The 24,272-nt window shown below is 47.9% G+C and overlaps 1 protein-coding gene across 4 annotated transcripts in view; it reads left to right on the forward strand.

The window, feature by feature from the left end:
- AASDH (aminoadipate-semialdehyde dehydrogenase) overlaps positions 1-24,272 on the forward strand; it is a 179,010-nt gene that overhangs the window by 50,320 nt on the left and 104,418 nt on the right. For all 4 annotated transcript variants that reach the window (XR_010177520.1, XR_010177521.1, XM_063920886.1 and 1 more), the window contains 5 exons: positions 329-432; positions 634-806; positions 20,890-21,082; positions 23,240-23,358; positions 23,445-24,183. Coding sequence is in view for 2 of the 4 variants with exons in the window: in XM_063920886.1 (XP_063776956.1) it covers positions 329-432; positions 634-806; positions 20,890-21,082; positions 23,240-23,358; positions 23,445-24,183 (1,328 nt within the window). In the remaining 2 variants the exon portion in view is untranslated. The remainder of the gene's footprint in view (positions 1-328; positions 433-633; positions 807-20,889; positions 21,083-23,239; positions 23,359-23,444; positions 24,184-24,272) is intronic.

The raw sequence follows: 24,272 nt of genomic DNA on the forward strand, positions 1-24,272 counted from the left end.
TGATCTGTGCATGTTTCTGTCAATCTCGGTAGCCGGAAGCTGGTCTACTTATTGGCGATTTTTTTGGTAATGTTTTAGATGCGAGTAGTAAACTCCCATCCTATTACATTGCCCAAGTTGTATGTTTGCAATGGCAAAACATCTGGATGATCGTTTTGCCATTGCGATTTTTTTAGACTGCAGAAAACATGCGAGCTTGGTCGACTTTGCAAAATGTGCGAGTTTAGCGCTAAACTCGCACATTTGTGCAGAATCGCCCCCCATTACATTTGGCCCTATATGTGTATTATATTTATAATGTTGATTTTTTTTTTTTTTTTTTTAATAGGAGTGATCTTGTCACACTTGGCAGTCCACTGCATGGGACAACAGTGGAAGTCCGAAATGATGAAGACCTCAAAATTGAAGAAGGAGAAGGACAGCTTTTTGTAGGTCCTGAAAAAGCTTTTGTTTGACAATTATGTTCATCCATAACTCTGTCATGTCTCAGAGTATGAATCTGCAGTAGATTCTGCTCCCCAAAATAAATAAATATATAATATGTATTATGAGGATCCCCCCCTCATTTAAAATGTTTTAACAATTATCACACAAATGTTAATACTGGATACTGATTTTTCTCTCATCCTGCAGGAGGGAAACATCGGGTGTGCTTTTTGGATGATGATCTGACTCTTCCCTACGGAACCATGAGAGGAACTGGGGACTGGGTTAGATTACAAAATGGGGACATCTTTTACTTGGGACGGAAAGATAATCAGATCAAGCGTCACGGCAAGAGGCTAAATACTGAATATGTACAGCAGGTATGTGGATCATATACATGCCAATTTACACGTACACCTTTCCAGCCTTCCCACCCGGGTCCTGGAGCAGCTATCAGCCTGTTTTATTATTGGATGATGGCACCTCATTTTCTTTGCTGCAGAACTGACAATTAAGCTTTCTCAGCCAGGGTTAGAACAAGATAATGATAGCTCTGCGTCACAGCTTAGCTTTGTATACTTGGCATCCAGAAGGGCTTAATTTTGTATACTTTGCACCAGAAAGGACTCTTATTTGTTTTTTTTAATTCCATTCGGCAGATATAACATTCTGTATTGGCCTTTTTATGCCGCGGAGGACACAGATTGAGAGTTAACCCCTGTAAACTGTGCAGTCCCCACAGCGCAAGTTGCTGTTGTGGCTCACGCCAATCTAATACAGGAAGATTGTAGAATTAAACACAGCTCTATATGTAATGAAGTTCTTACTTTCTACATGGTTTTTAGAATTAGCGTTTGGGTTAACCACACTATAGCTAATGCAGCACAATAAATATGTTCTGAAACTTGTTCTTAAATTCTAAGGGCATGTATATCTTACTTGTTCTCCACAAATCTAACAATTATATGTACTGTATTGATGATGCGTACCACTCTGCATCATCCGTAATTGTGCACGCTTGGTCTTGGAGCATGCTCTGGCAGACAGGGTTGCTTTCAACTGTGCGCCTGCCCCACTGTGTTTCTAGTAGAGAAAAAGTAGTCCGTCAGGGTTTACCTGTTTTTGTGGTCTCCCTATGAGATCACGTGGGTACTGTTAAAATTGTGTTTTCTCTTACGTCCTAGAGGATGCTGGGGACTCCGTAAGGACCATGGGATATAGACGGGCTCCGCAGGAGACATGGGCACTCTAAGACTTTAGATCCTTTTCTCTTAGTCCGTAGAGGATGCTGGGGACTCCAAAAGGACCATGGGGCATAGACGGATCCGCAGGAGCTTGGGCACACTATAAAGACTTAAACTGAGTGTGCACTGGCTTCTCCCTCTATGCCCCTCCTCCAGACCTCAGTTAGATCCTGTGCCCAGAGGAGACTGGGTGCACTGCAGGGGAGCTCTACTGAGTTTCTCTGAAAAGACTTTTGTTAGGTTTTTTATTTTCAGGGAGCACTGTTGGCAACAGGCTCCCTGTGTGTCTGCTTCGTGGGACTGAGGGGAGAGAAGCAGACCCACTTTCCTGGACTGATGGGCTCTGCTTCTTAGGCTACTGGACACCATTAGCTCCAGAGGGTCGGAACACAGGTGTCGTCCTTGCTGTTCGTCCCAGAGCCGTGCCGCCGTCCTCCTCACAGAGCCGGAAGATTGAAGCCAGGTAAGTATAGGAAGCAAGAAGACTTCACAGGCGGTAGAAGACTTCAGATCTTCATGAGGTACCGCGCAGCGGTCACGCTGCGCGCCATTGCTCCCACAACACACACAGGCACAGCAAGGGTGCAGGGCGCAGGGGGGGTGCCCTGGGCAGCAATTTTTACCTCACATAAGACTGGCACACGTATATAGATACTGCGGAGGCAGTATATAATAAATCCCCTGCCAGTATAATAAAAATAGCGGGACTGAAGCCCGCCGTCGAGGGGGCGGAGCTTGATCTTCCAGCACTAACCAGCGCCATTTTCTCCACAGCATGCTGCAGAGAAGCTGCTCCCGGACTCTCCCCTGCTGAACAAGTAACGGGGCAAAAACGAGTGGGGGGGGCACATTTATTTGGTGCTAATTCTGTATATAAAGCACTGTACAGGCTGGGACTTTGTTTCAGTATCTAGTGGCGCTGGGTGTGTGCTGGCATACTCTCTCTCTGTCTCTCCAAAGGGCCTTATTGTGGGTCTGTCCCCATATTCATATATCCCAGTGTGTGTGGGGGTGTCAGTATGTGTGTGTCAACATGTCTGAAGCGGAAGGCTCGTCTAGGGAAGAAGCAGCGCAGATGGTGGTGGTGTCTCCGTCGGCACAGCCAACACCTGATTGGTTGGACATGTGGAATGTTTTAAATGCTAATGTGGCTTTATTACATAAGAGATTGGACAAAGCAGAGTCCAAGTACAAAGCAGGGAGTCAATCCATGGCTGTTACTGTGTCACAAGACCCTTTAGGGTCCCATAAACGTCCCTTTTCCCAGATAGCAGACACTGATACCGACACGGATTCCGACTCCAGTGTCGCCTATGATGATGCAAGTTTGCACCCAAGAGTATTCAATATATGATTATTGCAATAAAAGATGTTTTGCATATCACAGAGGACCCCTCTGTCCCTGACACGAGGGTCTGCATGTTTAAGGAAAAGAAACCTGAGGTAACGTTTCCCCCATCTCGTGAGCTGAACGCTTTATTTGAAAAGGCTTGGGAAACTCCAGACAAGAGACTGCAGGTTCCCAAGAGAATTATTATGGCGTATCCTTTCCCCTCAAAGGACAGGTTACGGTGGGAATCCTCGCCCACGGTGGACAAGGCCTTGACGCGCTTGTCCAAAAAGGTGGCACTACCGTCCCCGGACATGGCGGCCCTAAAGGATCCTGCGGATCGCAGGCAGGAAACTACCTTAAAATCAATTTATGCGACTACGGGAGCCCTGCTCAGACCTGCAGTAGTGTCGGCATGGGTGGGTAGCGCAATTGCAGCTTGGGCAGATAACTTGTCATCTGACATTGACACCCTAGATAAAGATAGTATTTTGTTGACCTTAGGTCACATCAAGGACGCAGCGTTATATATGAGAGAGGCTGCGAGAGATATTGGGCTTTTGGGTTCAAGAGCCAATGCCATGGCAGTTTCTGCTAGAAGGTCCCTGTGGACCCGTCAATGGACAGGTGATGCTGACTCAAAGAGACATATGGAGGCTTTTCCTTACAAAGGTGAAGTTTTATTTGGGGAGGGCATGGCGGACCTGGTTTCCACAGCTACAGCGGGTAAGTCTTCTTTTTTGCCTTACGTTCCCCCACAGCAGAAGAAAACACCTCAATTCCAGATACAGTCCTTTCGGTCTCAAAAGTTCAGAAAGGGGCGTGGCTCTTCCTTCCTCGCCAGAGGTAGAGGTAGAGGGAAAAGAACACCAGCTACGGCTAGTTCCCAGGAACAAAATCCTCCCCGGCCTCTACAAAATCCACCGCATGACGCTGGGGCTCCGCTACGGGAGTCCGCACCGGTGGGGGCACGTCTTCGACTCTTCAGCCAAGTCTGGGTTCAGTGGATTTGGATCCTTGGGTGGTCGAAATTGTATCCCAAGGCTACAAGCTGGAGTTCGAAGATGTGCCTCCACACCGATTTTTCAAATCGGCCTTGCCAGCTTCTCCCCCAGAGAGGGAAATAGTTTCAGCTGCCATACAAAAGCTGTGTCAACAGCAAGTGATTATCAGGGTTCCCCTAGTGCAACAGGGGAAAGGGTTTTATTCAACCCTATTTGTGGTCCCGAAGCCGGATGGCTCGGTCAGACCAATTCTGAATCTAAAATCCCTAAACCTATATTTGAAGAGGTTCAAATTCAAGATGGAATCTCTCTGGGCAGTGATCTCCAGCCTGGAAGTGGGGGATTTTATGGTGTCACTAGACATAAAGGATACATACCTTCATGTCCCCATATATCCTCCTCATCAGGCGTACCTGAGATTCGCTGTACAGGATTGTCATTACCAGTTTCAGACGTTGCCGTTTGGGCTTTCCACGGCCCCGAGAATTTTCACCAAGGTAATGGCGGAAATTATGGTGCTCCTGCGCAAGCAGGGGGTCACAATTATCCCATACTTGGACGATCTTCTGATAAAAGCAAGATCAAGAGATTAGTTACTAAAAAGCGTGTCTCTCTCTCCCTGAGAGTACTACAACAACACGGCTGGATTCTAAATCTACCAAAGTCGCAGTTGGTTCCGACAACTCGGCTGTCATTTTTAGGCATGATTCTGGACACGGAAAAAAAGAGGGTTTTTCTCCCAATGGAAAAAGCCCAGGAACTCCAGAACATGGTCAAGGACCTGCTGAAACCAAAAAGAGTGTCAGTTCATCAATGCACTCGAGTATTGGGAAAGATGGTGGCGGCCTACGAGGCCATTCCGTTCGGCAGGTTCCATGCGAGAACTTTTCAGTGGGACCTTCTGGACAAGTGGTCAGGGTCCCATCTACAGATGCATCGGAGGATAAGCCTGTCCCCCAGGGCCAGGGTCTCTCTCCTGTGGTGGCTCCAGAGTGCTCACCTTCTAGAGGGTCGCAGGTTCGGCATTCAAGATTGGGTTCTTGTGACCACGGACGCGAGCCTCTGAAGATGGGGAGCAGTCACACAAGGAAAAAAATTTCAGGTAATATGGTCGAGCTAGGAGGCTTGTCTACACATCAATGTGCTGGAATTAAGGGCCATATACAACGGCCTGCAACAGGCGGAGAATCTTCTTGGCAACCTACCCGTTCTGATCCAGTCAGACAACGTCACAGCCGTGGCGCATGTAAACCGCCAGGGAGGGACAAGGAGCAGAGCAGCAATGGCAGCAGCCACCAGGTTCTTCTCTGGGCGGAAAATCATGTAAGCGCTCTGTCAGCGGTCTTCATTCTGGGAGTAGACAACTGGGAGGCAGACTTCCTCAGCAGGCACGATCTCCATCCAGGAGAGTGGGGACTTCATCAAGAGGTCTTTGCAGAGATAACAAGTTGTTGGGGACTACCTCAAATAGACATGATGGCGTCACGCCTCAACAGAATGCTTCGGACGTAATGTTCCAGGTCGAGGGACCCTCAGGCAGTGGCGGTGGACGCCCTGGTGACACCATGGGTGTTTCAGTCGGTCTATGTGTTCCCTCCGCTTCCACTTATCTCAAAAATATTGAGAATCATAAGACGAACAAGAGTGCAGACAATACTCATTGTCCCAGATTGACCTCGAAGGGCCTGGTATTCAGATCTTCAGGAAATGATCACAGAAGATCCGTGGCCTCTTCCTCCCAGGGAGGACCTGTTGCAACAGGGGCCCTGTGTGTTCCAAGACTTACCGCGGTTACGTTTGACGGCATGGCGGTTGAACACCAAATCCTAGCTAGGAAAGGTATTCCGGGGGAAGTCATCCCTACTCTAATCAAAGCTAGGAAGGAGGTAACGGCGAAGCACTATCCCCGTATCTGGAGCAAATATGTATCTTGGTGTGAAGCCAAGAATGCTCCTACAGAAGATTTTCAGCTGGGTCGTTTTCTACATTTTCTACAGACAGGCGTGGATATGGGCCTAAAGTTAGGCTCCATTAAGGTGCAGATTTCGCCCTTATCTATATTCTTTCAGAAGGAATTGGCTTCTCTCCCAGAAGTCCAGACTTTTGTAAAGGGAGTGCTGCACATCCAACCTCCTTTTGTGCCCCCAGTGGCACCGTGTGACCTTAACGTGGTGTTGCAGTTCCTTAAATCACACTGGTTTGAACCTCTTCAAACAGTTATTACAGTTATAAATTAAAATTTCTCACTTGGAAAGTGGTCATGTTGTTGGCCTGGCATCTGCGAGGCGGGTGTCCGAATTGGCGCATTTGTCTCACAAGAGCCCCTATCTGATTTTCCATGTGGATAGAGCAGAGTTGAGGGCTCGTCCTCAATTTCTGCCTAAAGTGGTTTCGTCGTTTCATCTGAACCAACCTATTGTGGTGCCTGTGGCTACAGGTGACTTGGAGGATTCCAAGTCCCTTGATGTAGTCAGGGCCTTAAAAATGTATGTAGCCAGGACGGCTCAGGTTAGGAAAACAAAGTGCACTGTTTGTCCTGTATGCAGCCAACAAGGTTGGTACTCCTGCTTCTAAGCATACTATTGCTCGCTGGATCTGTAACACGATTCAGCAGGCTCATTCTACGGCTGGATTGCCGTTACCAAATTCGGTAAAGGTCCATTCCACTAGGAAGGTGGGCTCTTCTTGGGCGGCTCCCCGAGGCGTCTCGGCATTACAGCTTTGCCGAGCAGCTACTTGGTCGGGTTCAAACACTTTTGCAAAATTCTACAAGTTTGATACCCTGGCTGATGAGGACCTCATGTTTGCTCAATCGGTGCTGCAGAGTCATCCGCACTCTCCCGCCCGGTCTGGAGCTTTGGTATAAACCCCATGGTCCTTACGGAGTCCCCAGCATCCTCTAGGACATAAGAGAAAATAAGATTTTAAACCTACCAGTAAATCTTTTTCTCCTAGTCCGTAGAGGATGCTGGACGCCCGTCCCAGTGCGGACAAATTCTGCAAGGCTTGTATATAGTTGTTGCTTACATAAGGGTTATGTTACAGTTGAGCTCAGTCTCTGGCTGATGCTGTTTTGTTCATACTGTTAACTGGTTTAGTATATACCATGTTGTACGGTGTGTATGGTGTGGGCTGGTATGTATCTCGCCCTTAGATTAACAAAAATCCTTTCCTCGTACTGTCCGTCTCCTCTGGGCACAGTACTATAACTGAGGTCTGGAGGAGGGGCATAGAGGGAGGAGCCAGTGCACACCCATCTAAAGTCTTAGAGTGCCCATGTCTCCTGCGGAGCCCGTCTATACCCCATGGTCCTTACGGAGTCCCCAGCATCCTCTATGGACTAAGAGAAAAAGATTTACCGGTAGGTTTAAAATCTTATTTTCCCTATAATTCAGCATGGAGGAGGACCATGCTCAAAAAAGCATCTAAAAAATATGTCCGTTCCATATAACTCATTAGACTTGGATGTTGTGAATGTGAACATCCCAGCAACTAGAGTCTTTCAGGACCTGTTGGATCAAGTGTAGCAAGACCAGTTCACCAGGTCTCATCTGTACATGAGAAATATGAATGCTTGTTTATTTTCTCTATCATCCATAAGGGATACTGTGAACACTGAATTACGATGGGGTATAGATGGAGTCCAAAGGCGGTGCACTTTAAATTTCTTCAACAGGGTGTGCTGGCTCCTCCCCCCTATGCCCTCCCTCACATGTCCGTTTAGAAAAATGTGCCCTCAGGAGAGGATGCACACTGTGGAGCTCCAGAGAGAGTTTTTCTTTAGTTTAGTTTAATTTCTGTTTTTTATTTTCAGGTAAACTGTTGGGCAACAGCTTACCTGCACCGAGGGACACTGGAGGGGAGCCAATACCGGCCTCCTGGAGGTGCTGAGTCTGATCCCGCTGACAGGACCACCGTCCTGAGGGTCAGTGTACCGCAGGCATTGCGCTCTTGCGCCTACACCCACAGCACGCCACACCCCCCCAGTACAGAGCCTGAAGGTCGTCAGAGTGGTTCATTGTGCGGCGCTATCGTGGGCGGGAATACGGACTGCCAGCTCCTCCACCGGATACTCCACGGCCCTACACTGGTGCAGGGGTGTAGTTAAGGGGGAGAGCCGGCTGTGGGATCCTTGTATTAGGCTACTCACGCACTGTACACTAAATTGCCTTCTCCTAGTTCAATTGTTAGTATCATGCTGTGTGCTGGTTCCTCATCTCTGTGTATCTCCACACATACTAGGCTGGGCAGGCTTCCTTGTACTCTGTGTCTCTGTATGTGTGTGTATGTAAATGTCCTCTGTCAGCATGGTGAAAAAAGTTGTGTGTGCTGTACAGATCATACCAGGTTTTCCCCCTCCCCTGCAGATTCCCTCATGTGTGAACAATGCAGTGAGCCCTCACAAACTAGTGGCGCTTCTGGGGGTGAATTGCAAGAGCCTCCTTGGCTCCGTTCAATTAAAACTTTGATGGCTGACATGTCTAATGAATTAACTACTGCAAGGCAGGAAAACCAGTAGTTACAACAGTCTATGGCTGCTCTGACTAAAGATAGGGAAGATAGAAGAGGTGTTTCTCCTCTCTCTAATCATTTAACCCCAAAAAGGGGGTTACCCGATATCCTCTCGGAATCCGAGGAGGAGGTACCGGAGGTAGAAGAGGGGGAGGAGCTGGAATCAAATACTGAGTTAGATGATTCCTCTGCTGCACAGGGTGTAGACTCACTTATTATTGCAATAAGAGATGTTTTAAATATTACTAGTAATGAATCTGAGATGCAGCAATCCTTTTTCTGTGCACAGAAAAAGGTACAGGTCACATTTCCTGACTCAACTCTCCTGATAAAAAAAATTCCAAGTGTCCAAAAAGTGGTTATCCACCTTCCCATTTGCCTAGGAAGGGCGTAAGCTATGAGAAAATCCCCCGATGGTGGACACCTCATTCTTACGCCTGTCCAAAAAGCTAGTTCTGCCAGTTCCAGGGGCTACGGCCTTAAATGAACCTGCAGATATGAAAATAGAAGCAACTTTAAAGTCTATTTATGTTGCAGCGGGGGCATTCCAACGGCCTGTTATTGCAGGATGTTGGGTGATGCACGCCATACACACTTGGGGGTATATTTACTAAGGTCCCGATTTTGACCGATTTGGTGTTTTTTCTTCAAAGTGTCATCTCGGGAATTTACTAAACACAAATCTTGGCAGTGATGAGAGCATTCGTATTTTTTTGGAAGTCAAAGAAAAAAAATACGAATGAATACACCATCGGTCAAATACGCCTGTTATTTGATGCAACTCTGTAATTTACTAAAAATTCTATTTCACAAACACTGCCGGCAATAGCCAAACACTGCCGTGAAAAAATACAAATCGTAAAAAAAAAGCAGTTTTAAAATAGACCTGCTTTTTTTTTTTACCGTGTTCTGATAGGCATGCACGGATCAGTGAGATACGTGCATGTTTATCAGTGGGAAGGGGTGGAAAAGTGTTAAAAATCTGAAAAAAATTGCGTGGGGTTCCCCCTCCTAAGCAAAACCAGCCTCGGGCTCTTTGAGCCGGTCCTGGTTGAAAAAATATGGGGGTGAAATTGACAGGGGTTCCCCCATGTTTGATCAACCAGCACCGGGCTGTGCGCCTGGTCCTGGTGCCAAAAATACGGGGGACAAAAAGCGTAGGGGTCCCCCGTATTTTTAACACCAGCAATGGGCCCCACTAGTCAGAGAGATAATGCCACAGCCGGGGGACACTTTTATCTTGGTCCCTGCGGCCCTGGCATTAAATCACTAACTAGTCACCCCTGGCCGGGGTACCCTGGAGGAGTGGGGGCCCCTTAAATCAAGGGGTCCCCCCCCCTCCAGCCACCCAAGGGCCAGGGGTGAAGCCCGAGGCTGTCGTCTCCCCCCCCCCCCCCCCCCCCTCCATCCAAGGACGGCGGATGGGGGGCTGATAGCCAAGTGTAAAAATGAAGAATATTGTTTTTTGTAGCAGTACTACAAGTCCCAGCAAGCCTCCCCCGCAAGCTGGTACTTGGAGAACCACAAGTACCAGCATCCGGTGGAAAAACGGGCCCGCTGGTATCTGTAGTACTACTACAAAAAAAAGACCCAAATAAAAACAGGACACACACACACCGTGATAGTAAAACTTTATTACATACATGCATACCGACACACACAATGGTGGGAACTTTGCGGTCAGCGGTTGAGGTTACTCGCGGTCAACCGCTGACCGCAAAGTTCCCACCATTGGATACAGTGGAGCGCCTATGCGCTACATTGTATCTCTGCCGTGCGCAGCCTGACTGACCGCTCAGGAGCGCACAGCCAATCAGGAGAGTGCCAAGACGTGGCGCTCCCTGATTGGCTGAAGGGACCCTCTTTGACAGGAGTCACAGGGGGTCCCGGCAGTCGGGGAAAGGGGTCCCATGTGTAAACATGGGACCCCTTTCAGTGCGTGGTTCGGGTTTGTCGTTTTTTTTTTTTTTTGCCAAGTACGTGGATTACAAGTAGAAGAGGACCGATCTACACTGGATTGTTGTGAGTATAATTTTATTCACAGGTACCCCGTGGATTCTACATGGAGAAGTGGACAGAGCCTCGTGTCAACATAGGTAAGTATGTGTGTGTCGGTATGCATGTATGTATCATGGTGTGTGTGTCCTGTTTTTATTTGGGTATTTCTCTATCGTCCTAAGTGGATGCTGGGGTTCCTGAAAGGACCATGGGGAATAGCGGCTCCGCAGGAGACAGGGCACAAAAAAGTAAAGCTTTACTAGGTCAGGTGGTGTGCACTGGCTCCTCCCCCTATGACCCTCCTCCAGACTCTAGTTAGATTTTGTGCCCGAACGAGAAGGGTGCAATCTAGGTGGCTCTCCTAAAGAGCTGCTTAGAGAAAGTTTAGTTTAGGTTTTTTTTCTTTACAGTGAGTCCTGCTGGCAACAGGATCACTGCAACGTGGGACTTAGGGGGAAAGTAGTAAACTCACCTGCATGCAGAGTGGATTTGCTGCTTGGCTACTGGACACCATTAGCTCCAGAGGGATCGAACACAGGCCCAGCCGTGGAGTCCGGTCCCGGAGCCGCGCCGCCGACCCCCTTGCAGATGCTGAAGCGTGAAGAGGTCCGGAAACCGGCGGCTGAAGACTCCTCAGTCTTCATAAGGTAGCGCACAGCACTGCAGCTGTGCGCCATTTTCCTCTCAGCACACTTCACTGGGCAGTCACTGAGGGTGCAGAGCGCTGGGGGGGGGCGCTCTGAGAGGCAAATATAAACCTTATACAAGGCTAAAAATACCTCACATATAGCCCATAGGGGCTATATGGAGATATTTAACCCCTGCCTGACTGGAAAAATAGCGGGAGAAGAACCCGCCGAAAAAGGGGCGGGGCCTATCTCCTCAGCACACGGCGCCATTTTCTGTCACAGCTCCGCTGGTCAGAACGGCTCCCAGGTCTCTCCCCTGCACTGCACTACAGAAACAGGGTAAAACAGAGAGGGGGGGCACATTAATGGCTATATATATATATATTAAAGCAGCTATAAGGGAGCACTTAATATAAGGATATCCCTTGTATATATAGCGCTTTGTGGTGTGTGCTGGCAGACTCTCCCTCTGTCTCCCCAAAAGGGCTAGTGGGTCCTGTCTTCATTAGAGCATTCCCTGTGAGTTTGCGGTGTGTGTCGGTACGTGGTGTCGACATGTATGAGGACGATATTGGTGTGGAGGCGGAGCAATTGCCAAATATGCAGATGTCACCCCCCAGGGGGTCGACACCAGAATGGATGCCTTTATTTGTGGAATTACGTGATGGTTTATCTTCCCTTAAACAGTCAGTTGAGGACATGAGGCGGCCGGACAATCAATTAATGCCTGTCCAGGCGCCTCAAACACCGTCAGGGGCTGTAAAACGCCCTTTGCCTCAGTCGGTCGACACAGACCCAGACACGGGCACTGATTCCAGTGACGACGGTAGAAATTCAAACGTATTTTCCAGTAGGGCCACACGTTATATGATTTTGGCAATGAAGGAGACGTTACATTTAGCTGATACTACAGATACCGTAAAACAGGGTATTATGTATGGTGTGAAAAAACTACAAACAGTTTTTCCTGAATCAGAAGAATTAAATGACGTGTGTGATGAAGCGTGGGTTGCTCCTGATAAAAAGTTGATAATTTCAAAAAAGTTATTGGCATTATACCCTTTCCCGCCAGAGGTTAGGGCGCGCTGGGAAACACCCCCTAAGGTGGACAAGGCGCTCACACGCTTATCCAAACAAGTGGCGTTACCCTCTCCTGAGACGGCCGCACTTAAGGATCCATCAGATAGAAAGATGGAAGTTATTCAAAAGAATATATACACACATGCAGGTGTTATACTACGACCAGCTATAGCAACTGCCTGGATGTGCAGTGCTGGAGTAGTTTGGTCAGAATCCCTGATTGAAAATATTGATACCCTAGATAGGGACAATGTTTTACTGTCGTTAGAACAAATAAAGGATGCATTTATCTATATGCGTGATGCACAGAGGGATATTTGCACACTGGCATCTCGGGTGAGTGCTATGTCCATTTCAGCCAGAAGAGCCTTATGGACACGACAGTGGACAGGCGATGCGGATTCAAAACGTCACATGGAGGTTTTGCCGTATAAAGGGGAGGAGTTATTTGGAGTTGGTCTATCAGACTTGGTGGCCACGGCTACTGCCGGGAAATCCACTTTTTTACCTCAAGTCACTCCCCAACAGAGAAAGGCACCGACCTTTCAACCGCAGCCTTTTCGCTCCTACAAAAATAAGAGAGCAAAGGGCTTGTCGTACCTGCCACGAGGCAGAGGAAGAGGGAAGAGACACCAACAGGCAGCTCCTTCCCAGGAACAGAAGCCCTCCCCGGCTCCTGCAAAAACCTCAGCATGACGCTGGGGCCTCTCAAGCGGACTCGGGGACAGTGGGGGGCCGTCTCAAAAATTACAGCGCGCAGTGGGCTCACTCGCAGGTAGACCCCTGGATCCTGCAGATAATATCTCAGGGGTACAGGTTGGAATTAGAGACGGATCCTCCTCATCGTTTCCTGAAGTCTGCCTTACCAACCGTCTCTTCCGAAAGGGAGAGGGTGTTGGAAGCCATTCACAAGCTGTACGCTCAGCAGGTGATAGTCAAAGTACCCCTATTACAACAAGGAAAGGGGTATTATTCCACTCTATTTGTGGTACCGAAGCCGGATGGCTCGGTAAGGCCTATTCTAAATCTGAAGTCCTTGAACCTCTACATAAAAAAGTTCAAGTTCAAGATGGAGTCACTCAGAGCAGTGATAGCGAACCTGGAAGAAGGGGACTTTATGGTATCCTTGGACATCAAGGATGCGTATCTACACGTTCCGATTTACCCCGCACACCAGGGGTACCTCAGGTTCATTGTTCAAAACTGTCACTATCAGTTTCAGACGCTGCCGTTCGGATTGTCCACGGCGCCTCGGGTCTTTACCAAGGTAATGGCCGAGATGATGATTCTTCTTCGAAGAAAAGGCGTATTAGTTATCCCATACTTGGACGATCTCCTAATAAGGGCAAGGTCCAGAGAACAGCTGGAGACAGCTTTAGCACTATCTCAAGAGGTGCTAAGACAACACGGGTGGATTCTGAATATTCCAAAATCCCATTTAATCCCGACAACTCGTCTGCTGTTCCTAGGAATGATTCTGGACACGGTTCAGAAAAAGGTTTTCCTTCCAGAGGAAAAAGCCAAGGAGTTATCCGATCTGGTCAGGAACCTCCTAAAACCAGGAAAAGTGTCAGTACATCAATGCACAAGAGTCCTGGGAAAAATGGTGGCTTCTTACGAAGCAATTCCATTCGGCAGATTCCATGCAAGAATATTCCAAAGGGATCTGTTGGACAAATGGTCAGGGTCGCATCTGCAGATGCACCTGCGAATAACCCTGTCACCAAAGACAAGGGTGTCACTTCTGTGGTGGTTGCAGAAGGCTCACCTATTAGAAGGCCGCAGATTCGGCATTCAGGATTGGATCCTGGTGACCACGGACGCCAGCCTGAGAGGCTGGGGAGCAGTCACACAAGGAAGAAACTTCCAGGGAGTATGGACGAGTCTGGAAAAGTCTCTTCACATAAACATTCTGGAACTAAGAGCAATCTACAATGCTCTAAGCCAGGCGGAACTTCTCCTGCAAGGAAAGCCGGTGTTGATTCAGTCGGACAACATCACGGCGGTCGCCCATGTAAACAGGCAGGGCGGCACAAGAAGCAGGAGTGCAATGGCAGAAGCTGCCAAGATTCTTCGCTGGGCGGAGAATCACGTGATAGCACTGTCAGCAGTGTTCATCCCGGGCGTGGACAACTGGGAAGCAGACTTCCTCAGCAGACACGATCTTCATCCGGGAGAGTGGGGTCTACATCCAGAAGTCTTCAACATGTTAATAGACCGTTGGGAAAGACCAATTGTAGACATGATGGCGTCTCGCCTCAACAAGAAACTGGACAAATATTGCGCCAGGTCAAGAGATCCACAGGCAATAGCTGTGGACGCACTGGTAACTCCTTGGGTGTACCAGTCAGTGTATGTGTTTCCTCCTCTGCCGCTCATACCAAAGGTATTGAAGATCATACGGCAAAGAAGAGTAAGAACAATACTAGTGGTTCCGGATTGGCCGAGAAGGACTTGGTATCCGGAACTTCAAGAGATGCTCACGGACGAACCGTGGCCTCTACCTCTGAGAAGGGACCTGCTACAGCAGGGTCCCTGTCTTTTTCAAGACTTACCGCGGCTGCGTTTGACGGCATGGCGGTTGAACGCCAGATCCTAAAAGGGAAAGGCATTCCAGAAGAAGTCATTCCTACCTTGATTAAGGCACGGAAGGAAGTCACCGTGAAACATTATCACCGCATTTGGCGAAAATATGTAGCGTGGTGCGAGGATCGGAGGGTTCCGACGGAGGAATTCCAACTGGGTCGTTTCCTACATTTCCTGCAATCAGGATTATCTATGGGTCTCAAATTGGGATCCATTAAGGTTCAAATTTCGGCCCTGTCAATATTCTTCCAAAAAGAATTGGCCTCTGTCCCTGAGGTCCAGACTTTTGTCAAGGGAGTACTGCATATACAGCCTCCTGTGGTGCCTCCGGTGGCACCGTGGGATCTAAATGTAGTTTTAGATTTCCTCAAATCCCATTGGTTTGAACCATTGAAAAAGGTGGATTTGAAATATCTCACATTGAAAGTGACTATGTTACTAGCCCTGGCCTCTGCCAGGAGAGTATCTGAATTGGCGGCTTTATCTTATAAAAGTCCTTATCTAATCTTCCATTCGGATAGGGCAGAACTGCGGACTCGTCCGCATTTTCTCCCTAAAGTGGTATCAGCATTTCATCTGAACCAACCTATTGTGGTGCCTGCGGCCACTAGCGACTTGGAGGACTCCAAGTTGTTGGACGTTGTCAGAGCCTTAAAAATATACATTGCAAGGACGGCTGGAGTCAGAAAATCTGACTCGCTGTTTATATTGTATGCACCCAACAAGTTGGGCGCACCTGCTTCTAAGCAGTCGATTGCTCGTTGGATTTGTAACACAATTCAACTTGCACATTCTGTGGCAGGCCTGCCACAGCCTAAAACTGTAAAAGCCCACTCCACAAGGAAGGTGGGCTCATCTTGGGCGGCTGCCCGAGGGGTCTCGGCATTACAACTCTGCCGAGCAGCTACGTGGTCGGGGGAGAACACGTTTGTAAAATTTTACAAATTTGATACCCTGGCAAAGGAGGACCTGGAGTTCTCTCATTCGGTGCTGCAGAGTCATCCGCACTCTCCCGCCCGTTTGGGAGCTTTGGTATAATCCCCATGGTCCTTTCAGGAACCCCAGCATCCACTTAGGACGATAGAGAAAATAAGAATTTACTTACCGATAATTCTATTTCTCGGAGTCCGTAGTGGATGCTGGGCGCCCATCCCAAGTGCGGATTATCTGCAATACTTGTACATAGTTATTGTTAACTAATTCGGGTTATTGTTAAGGAGCCATCTTTAAGAGGCCCTTTCTGTTGTCATACTGTTAACTGGGTTTAGATCACAAGTTGTACGGTGTGATTGGTGTGGCTGGTATGAGTCTTACCCGGGATTCAAAATGCCTCCCTTATTGTGTATGCTCGTCCGGGCACAGTACCTAACTGGAGTCTGGAGGAGGGTCATAGGGGGAGGAGCCAGTGCACACCACCTGACCTAGTAAAGCTTTACTTTTTTGTGCCCTGTCTCCTGCGGAGCCGCTATTCCCCATGGTCCTTTCAGGAACCCCAGCATCCACTACGGACTCCGAGAAATAGAATTATCGGTAAGTAAATTCTTATTTTTTTTTTGTAGTAGTACTACAGGTACCAGCGGGCCCGTTTTTCCACCGCATGCTGGTACTTGTGGTTCTCCAAGAACCAGCTTGTGGGGGAGGCTTGCTGGGACTTGTAGTACTGCTACAAAAAAACAATATTCTTCATTTTTACACTTGGCTATCAGCCCCCCATCCGCCGCCCTTGGATGGGGGGGGACAGCCTCGGGCTTCACCCCTGGCCCTTGGGTGGCTGGAGGGGGGGGACCCCTTGATTTAAGGGGTCCCCACTCCTCCAGGTTACCCCGGCCAGGGGTGACTAGTTAGTGATTTAATGCCAGGGCTGCAGGGACCAAGATAAAAGTGTCCCCCGGCTGTGGCATTATCTCTCTGACTAGTGGAGCCCGGTGCTGGTGTTAAAAATACGGGGGACCCCTACGCTTTTTGTCCCCGGTATTTTTGGCACCAGGCGCAGAGCCCGGTGCTGGTTATTCAAATATGGGGGAACCCCTGTCAATTTTTTTCCCCATATTTTTACAACCAGGACCGGCTCAAAGAGCCTGAGGAAAATGACGAAAATGCAGAATACGACAGCATAGTAAATGTGGCATAAAAAATTAAAAAAGTTGCAAAATCACACATTCGATGTCATTCGTGTTTGAACTTTAACCTCATTCAGAAAAATAAGAATTTTAGTAAATATACCCCTTTTGCTGGTAATATTCAGGAGTGCCTAGCAGGGGATAAGTTCCTGGCTGATTTAGTACTGCTGGTTCAGCATTTTCAGGAATCTGCCCGCTTCCTCTCTGATAACATCAAAGGAATCTGTGTTATTAATGCACGTACCTCTACCATGGCGGTATCTGCACGTAGAGCGTTGTGGTTACGCCAGTGGGTAGCGGATGCTGAGTCTACGAAGAGTGTGGAAGCCTTACCCTTCACAGGTGATTGGCTGTTCGGAGGTGAATTGGATACCTGGATTTCAAAGGCGACTGCTGGAAAATCCACGTTCCTCCCTTCTGCTGCTCCGCCACCTAGGCGCTCTTACACTGGACCTTCTCTGCAGTCCTGTCGGACATCATGCTTTAAGGGTAAAGTCAGAGGTGCCTCACCTGCGGCACGAGGTTCCAGAGGTAAGTCTTGCAAGCTGGCTACCACAGGATCTCAGGACCAGGGCGTCCGCTCTGTCTCCTCAAAAACCTCAGCATAATGGTGTCCCTCTGCTTCAAGGGGATCTCGGGGTAGGAGCTCGTCTGCGATTCTTCAGCCCCATTTGGAACAGCTCCTGCCAGGATGCCTGGGTAAAAGACCTGATCTCCCAGGGCTACAAACTGGAGTTCGACAGTCCTCCACCACAAAGGTTTTTCAAATCGGGTTTACCGGCTTCAGAAACCATGTGCCTCACCCTCCGGGAGGCCATTCAAAAGTTGGTCCAGACCCACGTCATTTTCCCTGTATCACTCCAGCAACGGGGCGAAGGATACTATTCCAGCCTTTTTGTGGTACCAAAGCCAGATGGTTCAGTGAGACCCATTTTGAACCTCAAATCGTCAAACCCATATCTGAAGGTTTTCCAGTTCAAAATGGAGTTTCTGAGAGCGGTGATCTGAGGTCTGGAGGAGGGGGAATTCTTGGTCTCCCTGGACATAAAGGACGCCTACCTCCATGTCCCAATATGGCCGCCTTATCAGATAGATGTAACTCAGGTTTGCTCTGATGGAGGAACACTACCAGTTCCAGGCACAACCATTCGGCTTATCCACAGCCCCAAGGGTTTTCACCAAGGTAATGGCAGAGATGATGTTACAACTCGGGATTCAGGGTGTGAACATTGTTCCCTACCTGGATAATCTGCTTATAAAAGCACGGTCAAAGGAAATCCTGCTGGACAGCATCTGCCGCACAACATCCCTGTTGAATTATCAGAAATCCCCCTGGAGCCAACCCAACACATCCAGTTCCTAGGTATGATCCTGGACACGGTGGCTCAAAAAGATTTCCTCCCTGCAGACAAGGCGGAGGCTCTTCAGGAGTTGGTTCGAGCGTTTCTACAACCACGCAAGGTCTTGGTACGTTTTTGCACCCGTCTGTTGGGCAAGATAGTGGCCTCCTTCGAGGCCATTACGTTTGGCAGATTTCATGCACAGACCTTCCAACTGGATCTCCTGAAGAAGTGGTCGGGTTTGCATCTGCAAATGCACCAAGTCATTTGTCTATCACCACAGGCCAGAATCTCTCTTCTGTGGTGGTTACATCCCGCAAATCTCTTGGCGGGGAGAAGCTTCAGAATCCAGGATTGGATTCTCGTGACCATGGACGCCAGCCTTCGGGGCTGGGGCGCTGTTACCCAAGGGGCACAGTTCCAGGGCAGGTGGTCGGAACTCGAGGCCTGCCTCCGATAAACATACTGGAACTCAGAGTGATACTGTATACAGTGCTCTGCTGTATGGAGCTCATCTGCTCAGAGGTCAAGCCATTCGGGTTCAGTCGGACAATGCCACAGCGGTGGCATATGTCAATCGACAGGGAGGAAGAAAGAGCAGGGCCTGCATGAGGGAAATATCCAAGATTCTCCTTTGGGTCGAAAGAAATGCAAGGGCGGTGTCCGCCATTTTCATTCCAGGAGTGGACAACTGGTAGGCGGACTTCCTAAGCCGCTACGACCTCCACCCAGGAGAGTGGGGCCTGCATCCTCAGGGGTTCTGGATGATAACAGATCGGTAGGGACGTCCACAGGTCATTCTGATGGCCTCTCAGCTCAACAACAAGCCTCCGCGCTATTGTTCCATGACAAGGGACCCTCTAGCAGTGGCGGTGGACGTGCTGACAGCTAGTGTACCTGTTTCCCCCGATTCCCTTACTTCCCCGGATCCTAAAAAGAATTCGAAGAGAGGGGGTACAGGCAGTTCTCATTTCCCCCGATTGGCCTTGAAGAGCCTGGTACGCGGATCTTCTTGCCATGGCAGTAGAAGTACCCTGGGCTTTACCACTACGGGAGGATCTTCTTCAGCAAGGGCCGTTCGTCTACCCGGACTTACAGTGACTTCGTTTGACGGCATGGCGGTTGAACGGAACATTCTAGCCAAGAAGGGTATTCCGGATAAGGTCATTATCACCATGGTTCAGACCAGGAAGCCTGTCACGTCGAAGCATTACCACCATATCTGGAAACAGTACATTTCCTGGTGTGAGAGCCGAGGATGTCCAGCAGCGGAATTCAATGTTGGGTGCTTCTTGCGCTTCCTACAAGCTGGCGTGGATATGGGCCTACTGTTGGGCTCCATCAAGGTTCAGATCTCGGCCTTGTCCATCTTCTTCCAGTAGAAATTGGCTGCTCTGCCTAAGGTACAGACGTTCCTGCAGATTCAACCTCCCTTTGTGCTGCCCATGGCTCCTTGGGATCTCAACGTGGTTCTGACATTCCTTCAGTCCTCTTGGTTTGAGCCTCTGATGTCAGTGGAAGACGGTGATGCTCTTAGCCTTGGCTTCCACTAGGTGGGTTTCAGAGCTGGGTGCTTTGTCCTGTAGGAGTCCCTACCTGGTCTTTCATGCGGACAAGGCAGGACTCGTCAACAGTTTCTGGTCTCTGCGTTCCACCTAAATCAGCCTATTGTGGTTCCGGGGGCTTTGGCCACTGCCTCTCTTCCTGAGTCCTTAGATGTGGTGCGAGCCCTGAGGATTTACGTCAAGAGGACTGCGACTTTCCGAAAATCGGGATTCCTTGTTTGTCCTCTGACGTTCGCAAGAAAGATTTTCCTGTTTCCAAGCAATCCATCATCGCCTGTTGGATTAGGTTTACTATTCAACAGGCCTATGCTTCGGCGGCCTTGCCTATTCCTAGGTCTGTCAAGGCCCACTGTACCAGGTCTGTGGGTTCTTCCTGGGCAGCTGCCCATGGTGTCTCGGCTTTGCAGCTATGCCGGGCCGCTACCTGGTTGGGGACACACACATTTGTCAAGTACTACAGGTTTGGTACCCTGGCCACAGAGGATGTCCAGTTTGGACATACGGTGTAGCAGGCGTCTCTGCACGTTCCCACCCGTTCTGGGAGCTTTGGGACGTCCCTATCGTAATTCAGTGTTCCCGGTATGCCTTATGGATGATAAAGAACATAATATTTTAATTACCTACCGGTAAAACCTTTTCTCGTAGTCCATAAGGGATCCTGGGCGCTTGCCTCTTTGCTTCACCTTCTTGCAAGTTATTGTTCTTGTGTGAAGTTGTTAAATTCAGCTGTTTCTGGTTTCACTAGTGGTTGCTAGTTTTGTTGTTGCTTTGCGCTGGTTCGTTACTCTCACCACTCGTGTCTTGTTATGTTTCCTCCTCTCAAGTATGTCTTCTCTTTCAGGCACAGTTTTTCTAGACTGAGCTATGAGGGAGGGCATAGACTGGAGGAGCCAGCACACCCTGTTGAAGAAATTTAAAGTGCACCGGCTCCTTTGGACCCCATCTATACCCCATCGTAATTCAGTGTTCCCAGTATCCCTTCTGGACTACGAGAAAAGGATTTACCAGTAGGTAATTAAAATCCTCCTCTTTTTTTTCACACATTTCTTTTTCAGGTCGTAGAAGGGCTTGAACCAGTGGAAGCATGTGCAGTGATGTTGTATGAGGCCAAAAAATTAGTCTTATTTGTTGTACCCAAAAGGGCTGTAGACGAGAGATTCCTATGGAGGGAGTTGCAGTCACATCTGCAGAGCTATGCAGTACCTGATGATCTAGTATTTCTGGACACCTTACATCCTACAAAGCATGGTAAGATGTGGTTATTAGGATTATTGTACATATATTTTATATTACTCTGAGCAAGCAGTTTAGTAGGCGTTTCAGCAGCTCATGGATCGGCTTTGATCACATTTCTATTTCCTGAAGTCCTAATAGACATTAATATATAGTAATACAACATGTTCCAGTGTCATATCTATATTTGGTTCAAGGTATGCGATCGAGGGGGCCCACATCGCACAACCTGCACCCATTTCTTGAGTACTTACCCCTCCAGAGATCCACAGTGGCGGCAGCAGGGCTACACAAACCACAGGGAAAATGCCCGCTGCACCATTTTCCCTGTGGTTTGTGCAGCCCTGCTGCCGCCACTGTGGAGTATGCACAGTAGGAAATTTACTAGGAAAATGGATGCCGTGCCATTTTCCCGGAGACCTGTGCATGCGCATTAGGCTCTGGTGCAGCGCTAGAGTCTCCTAGTAACCCTAGTGATCAGTCTACTGAGCTGCTGGCTAGAAAGAGGAGACTGCACACGGACCCTCTCCTCTCTAAATGTGCCCCTGACATGTACAGTGGATAAGTACATGTAATGTTTGTTGCTTTCTCTTCATTTGATCCCACAAATTAAGATGTAGCATCAGCCTCGTTCTCTACTACCTCTCCTCTAGATCCTATACCTTCACAGATCAGTAGAGCTCTTTCTACTATGCTAATCTTAGCCTTCACTAAAATGTGTGTTCTCTCTCTCTCTACTGCTATCTTTCCATCATTATTCATTCATGCAGTGATTACTCCTATTCGGGAAAAAAAATAAAAAAATTCTAACCGTAACGCACACTCAAATTACCATCCCATCTCTCCGCTCCCATGTCCCTCCAGGCTACCTGAGAAACTTGCTTACACCCTCCTCAAAAACTTTCTTGACTAACAAAACGTATTGGACCCATTTCGGTCAGGCTATCGTTCCCAACACTACACGGAGACAACACTGACTAAGGTAGTGAATGATCTGATCACTGCTAAGTCTAATGGTCATTACTCACTACTTTTATTCTTCTAGATCTCTCTGCTGCTTTTGATACTGTTAACCACTCCTTTCTCATACAACACTACAGGTCTTCAGCCCACAGCCATATCCTGGTTCTCATCCTACTTCTCAAATTGCTTTTTTACTGTTTGTTTCTCTGGATCCACCTCCTCTTCACTTCCTCTATAATTTGGAGTACTGCAACGCTCAGTCCTAGGTTATCAGCTTTTTCGTATTTCAGTATTTCTGTACGCGGATGATACTCAAATCTACCTATTTTCTCCCGATTTGTCACCGTGTTGCTCAGCATCACTGAATGACTTTCTGACATTTCATCTTGGATGTCATCTTGCCACCTCAAACTCAACATTTCCAAATCAGAATTAATAATATTTCCACCAGCAACAGTAGTTACCAACCCCATGTCTCTATCACGTCTCTACTCCTCAAGCTCGCTGCCTAGGTGTCATCCTTGACTCAAAACTTTTCCGCACACTCAATCTGTTTCCAAATCCTGTTACGTACATCTAAAACACATTTAAAATATGCCCATATCTTACACAAGACACTGTAAACAATCCATGCTCTTATTATCTCCCTCATTGATTATTGCAATAGTCTTCTTTCTGGTGTTCTCTATAAAATAATAACACCACTACAATCTATTTTGAATGCAGCGGCTAGACTGATCTTCCTAACTAAACGTTCATCATCTGCTGCTCTGCTTTGTCAATACCTCCATTGGTTAACTGTATTCTGCCGAAATAAAAGAGAAAATATGCAAAGTTTTATATGTGGCGTGTATAGAGGCGGTGTAATTGGGTAGGATAGCTTATGGCGGTTATGTGGGAGGTTCTGAAATTTGTGAGTTTTCAGGGAATTTTTGAAGGTTTAGAGACTAGAGGAGAGTCTATTTGAGCATGGGAGGTCATTCCACAGAATGGGTGCAGCTGGAAAAAAGTCCTGTAATCGTGACCGGGAGCAGGAAATGAGTGTGGATGAGAGTTGTAGATCTTGTGCAGAATGAAGAGGTAGAGCTAGGAGATATTTTGAGATAAGCAACGAGATGTACAGTGTGTTGGTGTAGCTTGGTTAATAGCTTTATCTGTTCATTAATTAATACATAATGTTACTTTGAATGTATTTTTTTTCCCCTCTAGGTAAAATAGACTTTTCCAGGTTAGCTCTGATTTATGCAGATCACTTAAGGAAAAAGACAGATGCACACATAACACAAACAGAAGATGACTTGTGGCATAGCGTGCAAGACCTGTGGAAGGTATTGTCTGTTTGTGTATCCAGGATATGGTTTGCGAACGCCTCAGCAGTGCCTCAGTAACTGTTATGTCCTCTGTTCTCCTCCAGTCTGTTCTTGGAATACCTGAAGGCTGTCCTGCTATTGCTGAAGATTCAGTATTTCTGCTGAGCGGTGGTGACTCTATAAAGGCAATCCGACTTCATGAAGAAGTGGAGATTCTGGTTGGTAAACCTGTACCAGGACTTTTAGAAATAATCCTCAGCGATACTGTTCTGGATGTTCACAGACACATTATTAACTGTATGCGTCCAGTCGAGGAGAAACTAAATGAAAAAATCAATGTAAATCGAGTGGAAAATAACAGATATAGCAGCGTTGTAGAATATCCAAGTAAAAGGAAAGCGGACTTTCTGGAAAGTTCCGAAACAGATGTGAGTTCATTCTTATCTCTAAGCAGAGGCAGTCGGCTGTTTATTAATTTGTATTCGCACACTGAACCGATTGACCAGAGATGTTGCGTCACGCATGGGTTGAGTCCAGATCTAGCGTGCTTATTAGGCCATCCTAGTACAGGCCACAGACGTGTAAGAGCCACCTCCTCCTGTGAGATGACAATGTGCCTGCGGGAAAGCTGGGCATCGGATACCGGCAAATGTGTTGATGCTTCCCCACTGCTCGTCATGTCAGTCATAAAAGACTCCGATGCAACCGTGTACATTGGATCCCACTCCCACAGAGTGCAAGCTCTTCATCTGCACACTGGGACAGTGATGTGGGAAAGAATCCTTGGAGATCGTATTGAATCTTCTGCTGCAGTATCTAAATGTGGGAATTTTATTCTTGTAGGTAAGAATTACATTTATCATCCCTCCACAGGCTGTATAGGACATGCAGATTTTACAGACCTTATTAAATCCATTTTGTTACCTCTTTTT

Source organism: Pseudophryne corroboree, chromosome 1 (assembly GCF_028390025.1).
Source record: "Pseudophryne corroboree isolate aPseCor3 chromosome 1, aPseCor3.hap2, whole genome shotgun sequence".
Taxonomy (NCBI): Eukaryota; Metazoa; Chordata; class Amphibia; order Anura; family Myobatrachidae; genus Pseudophryne; species Pseudophryne corroboree.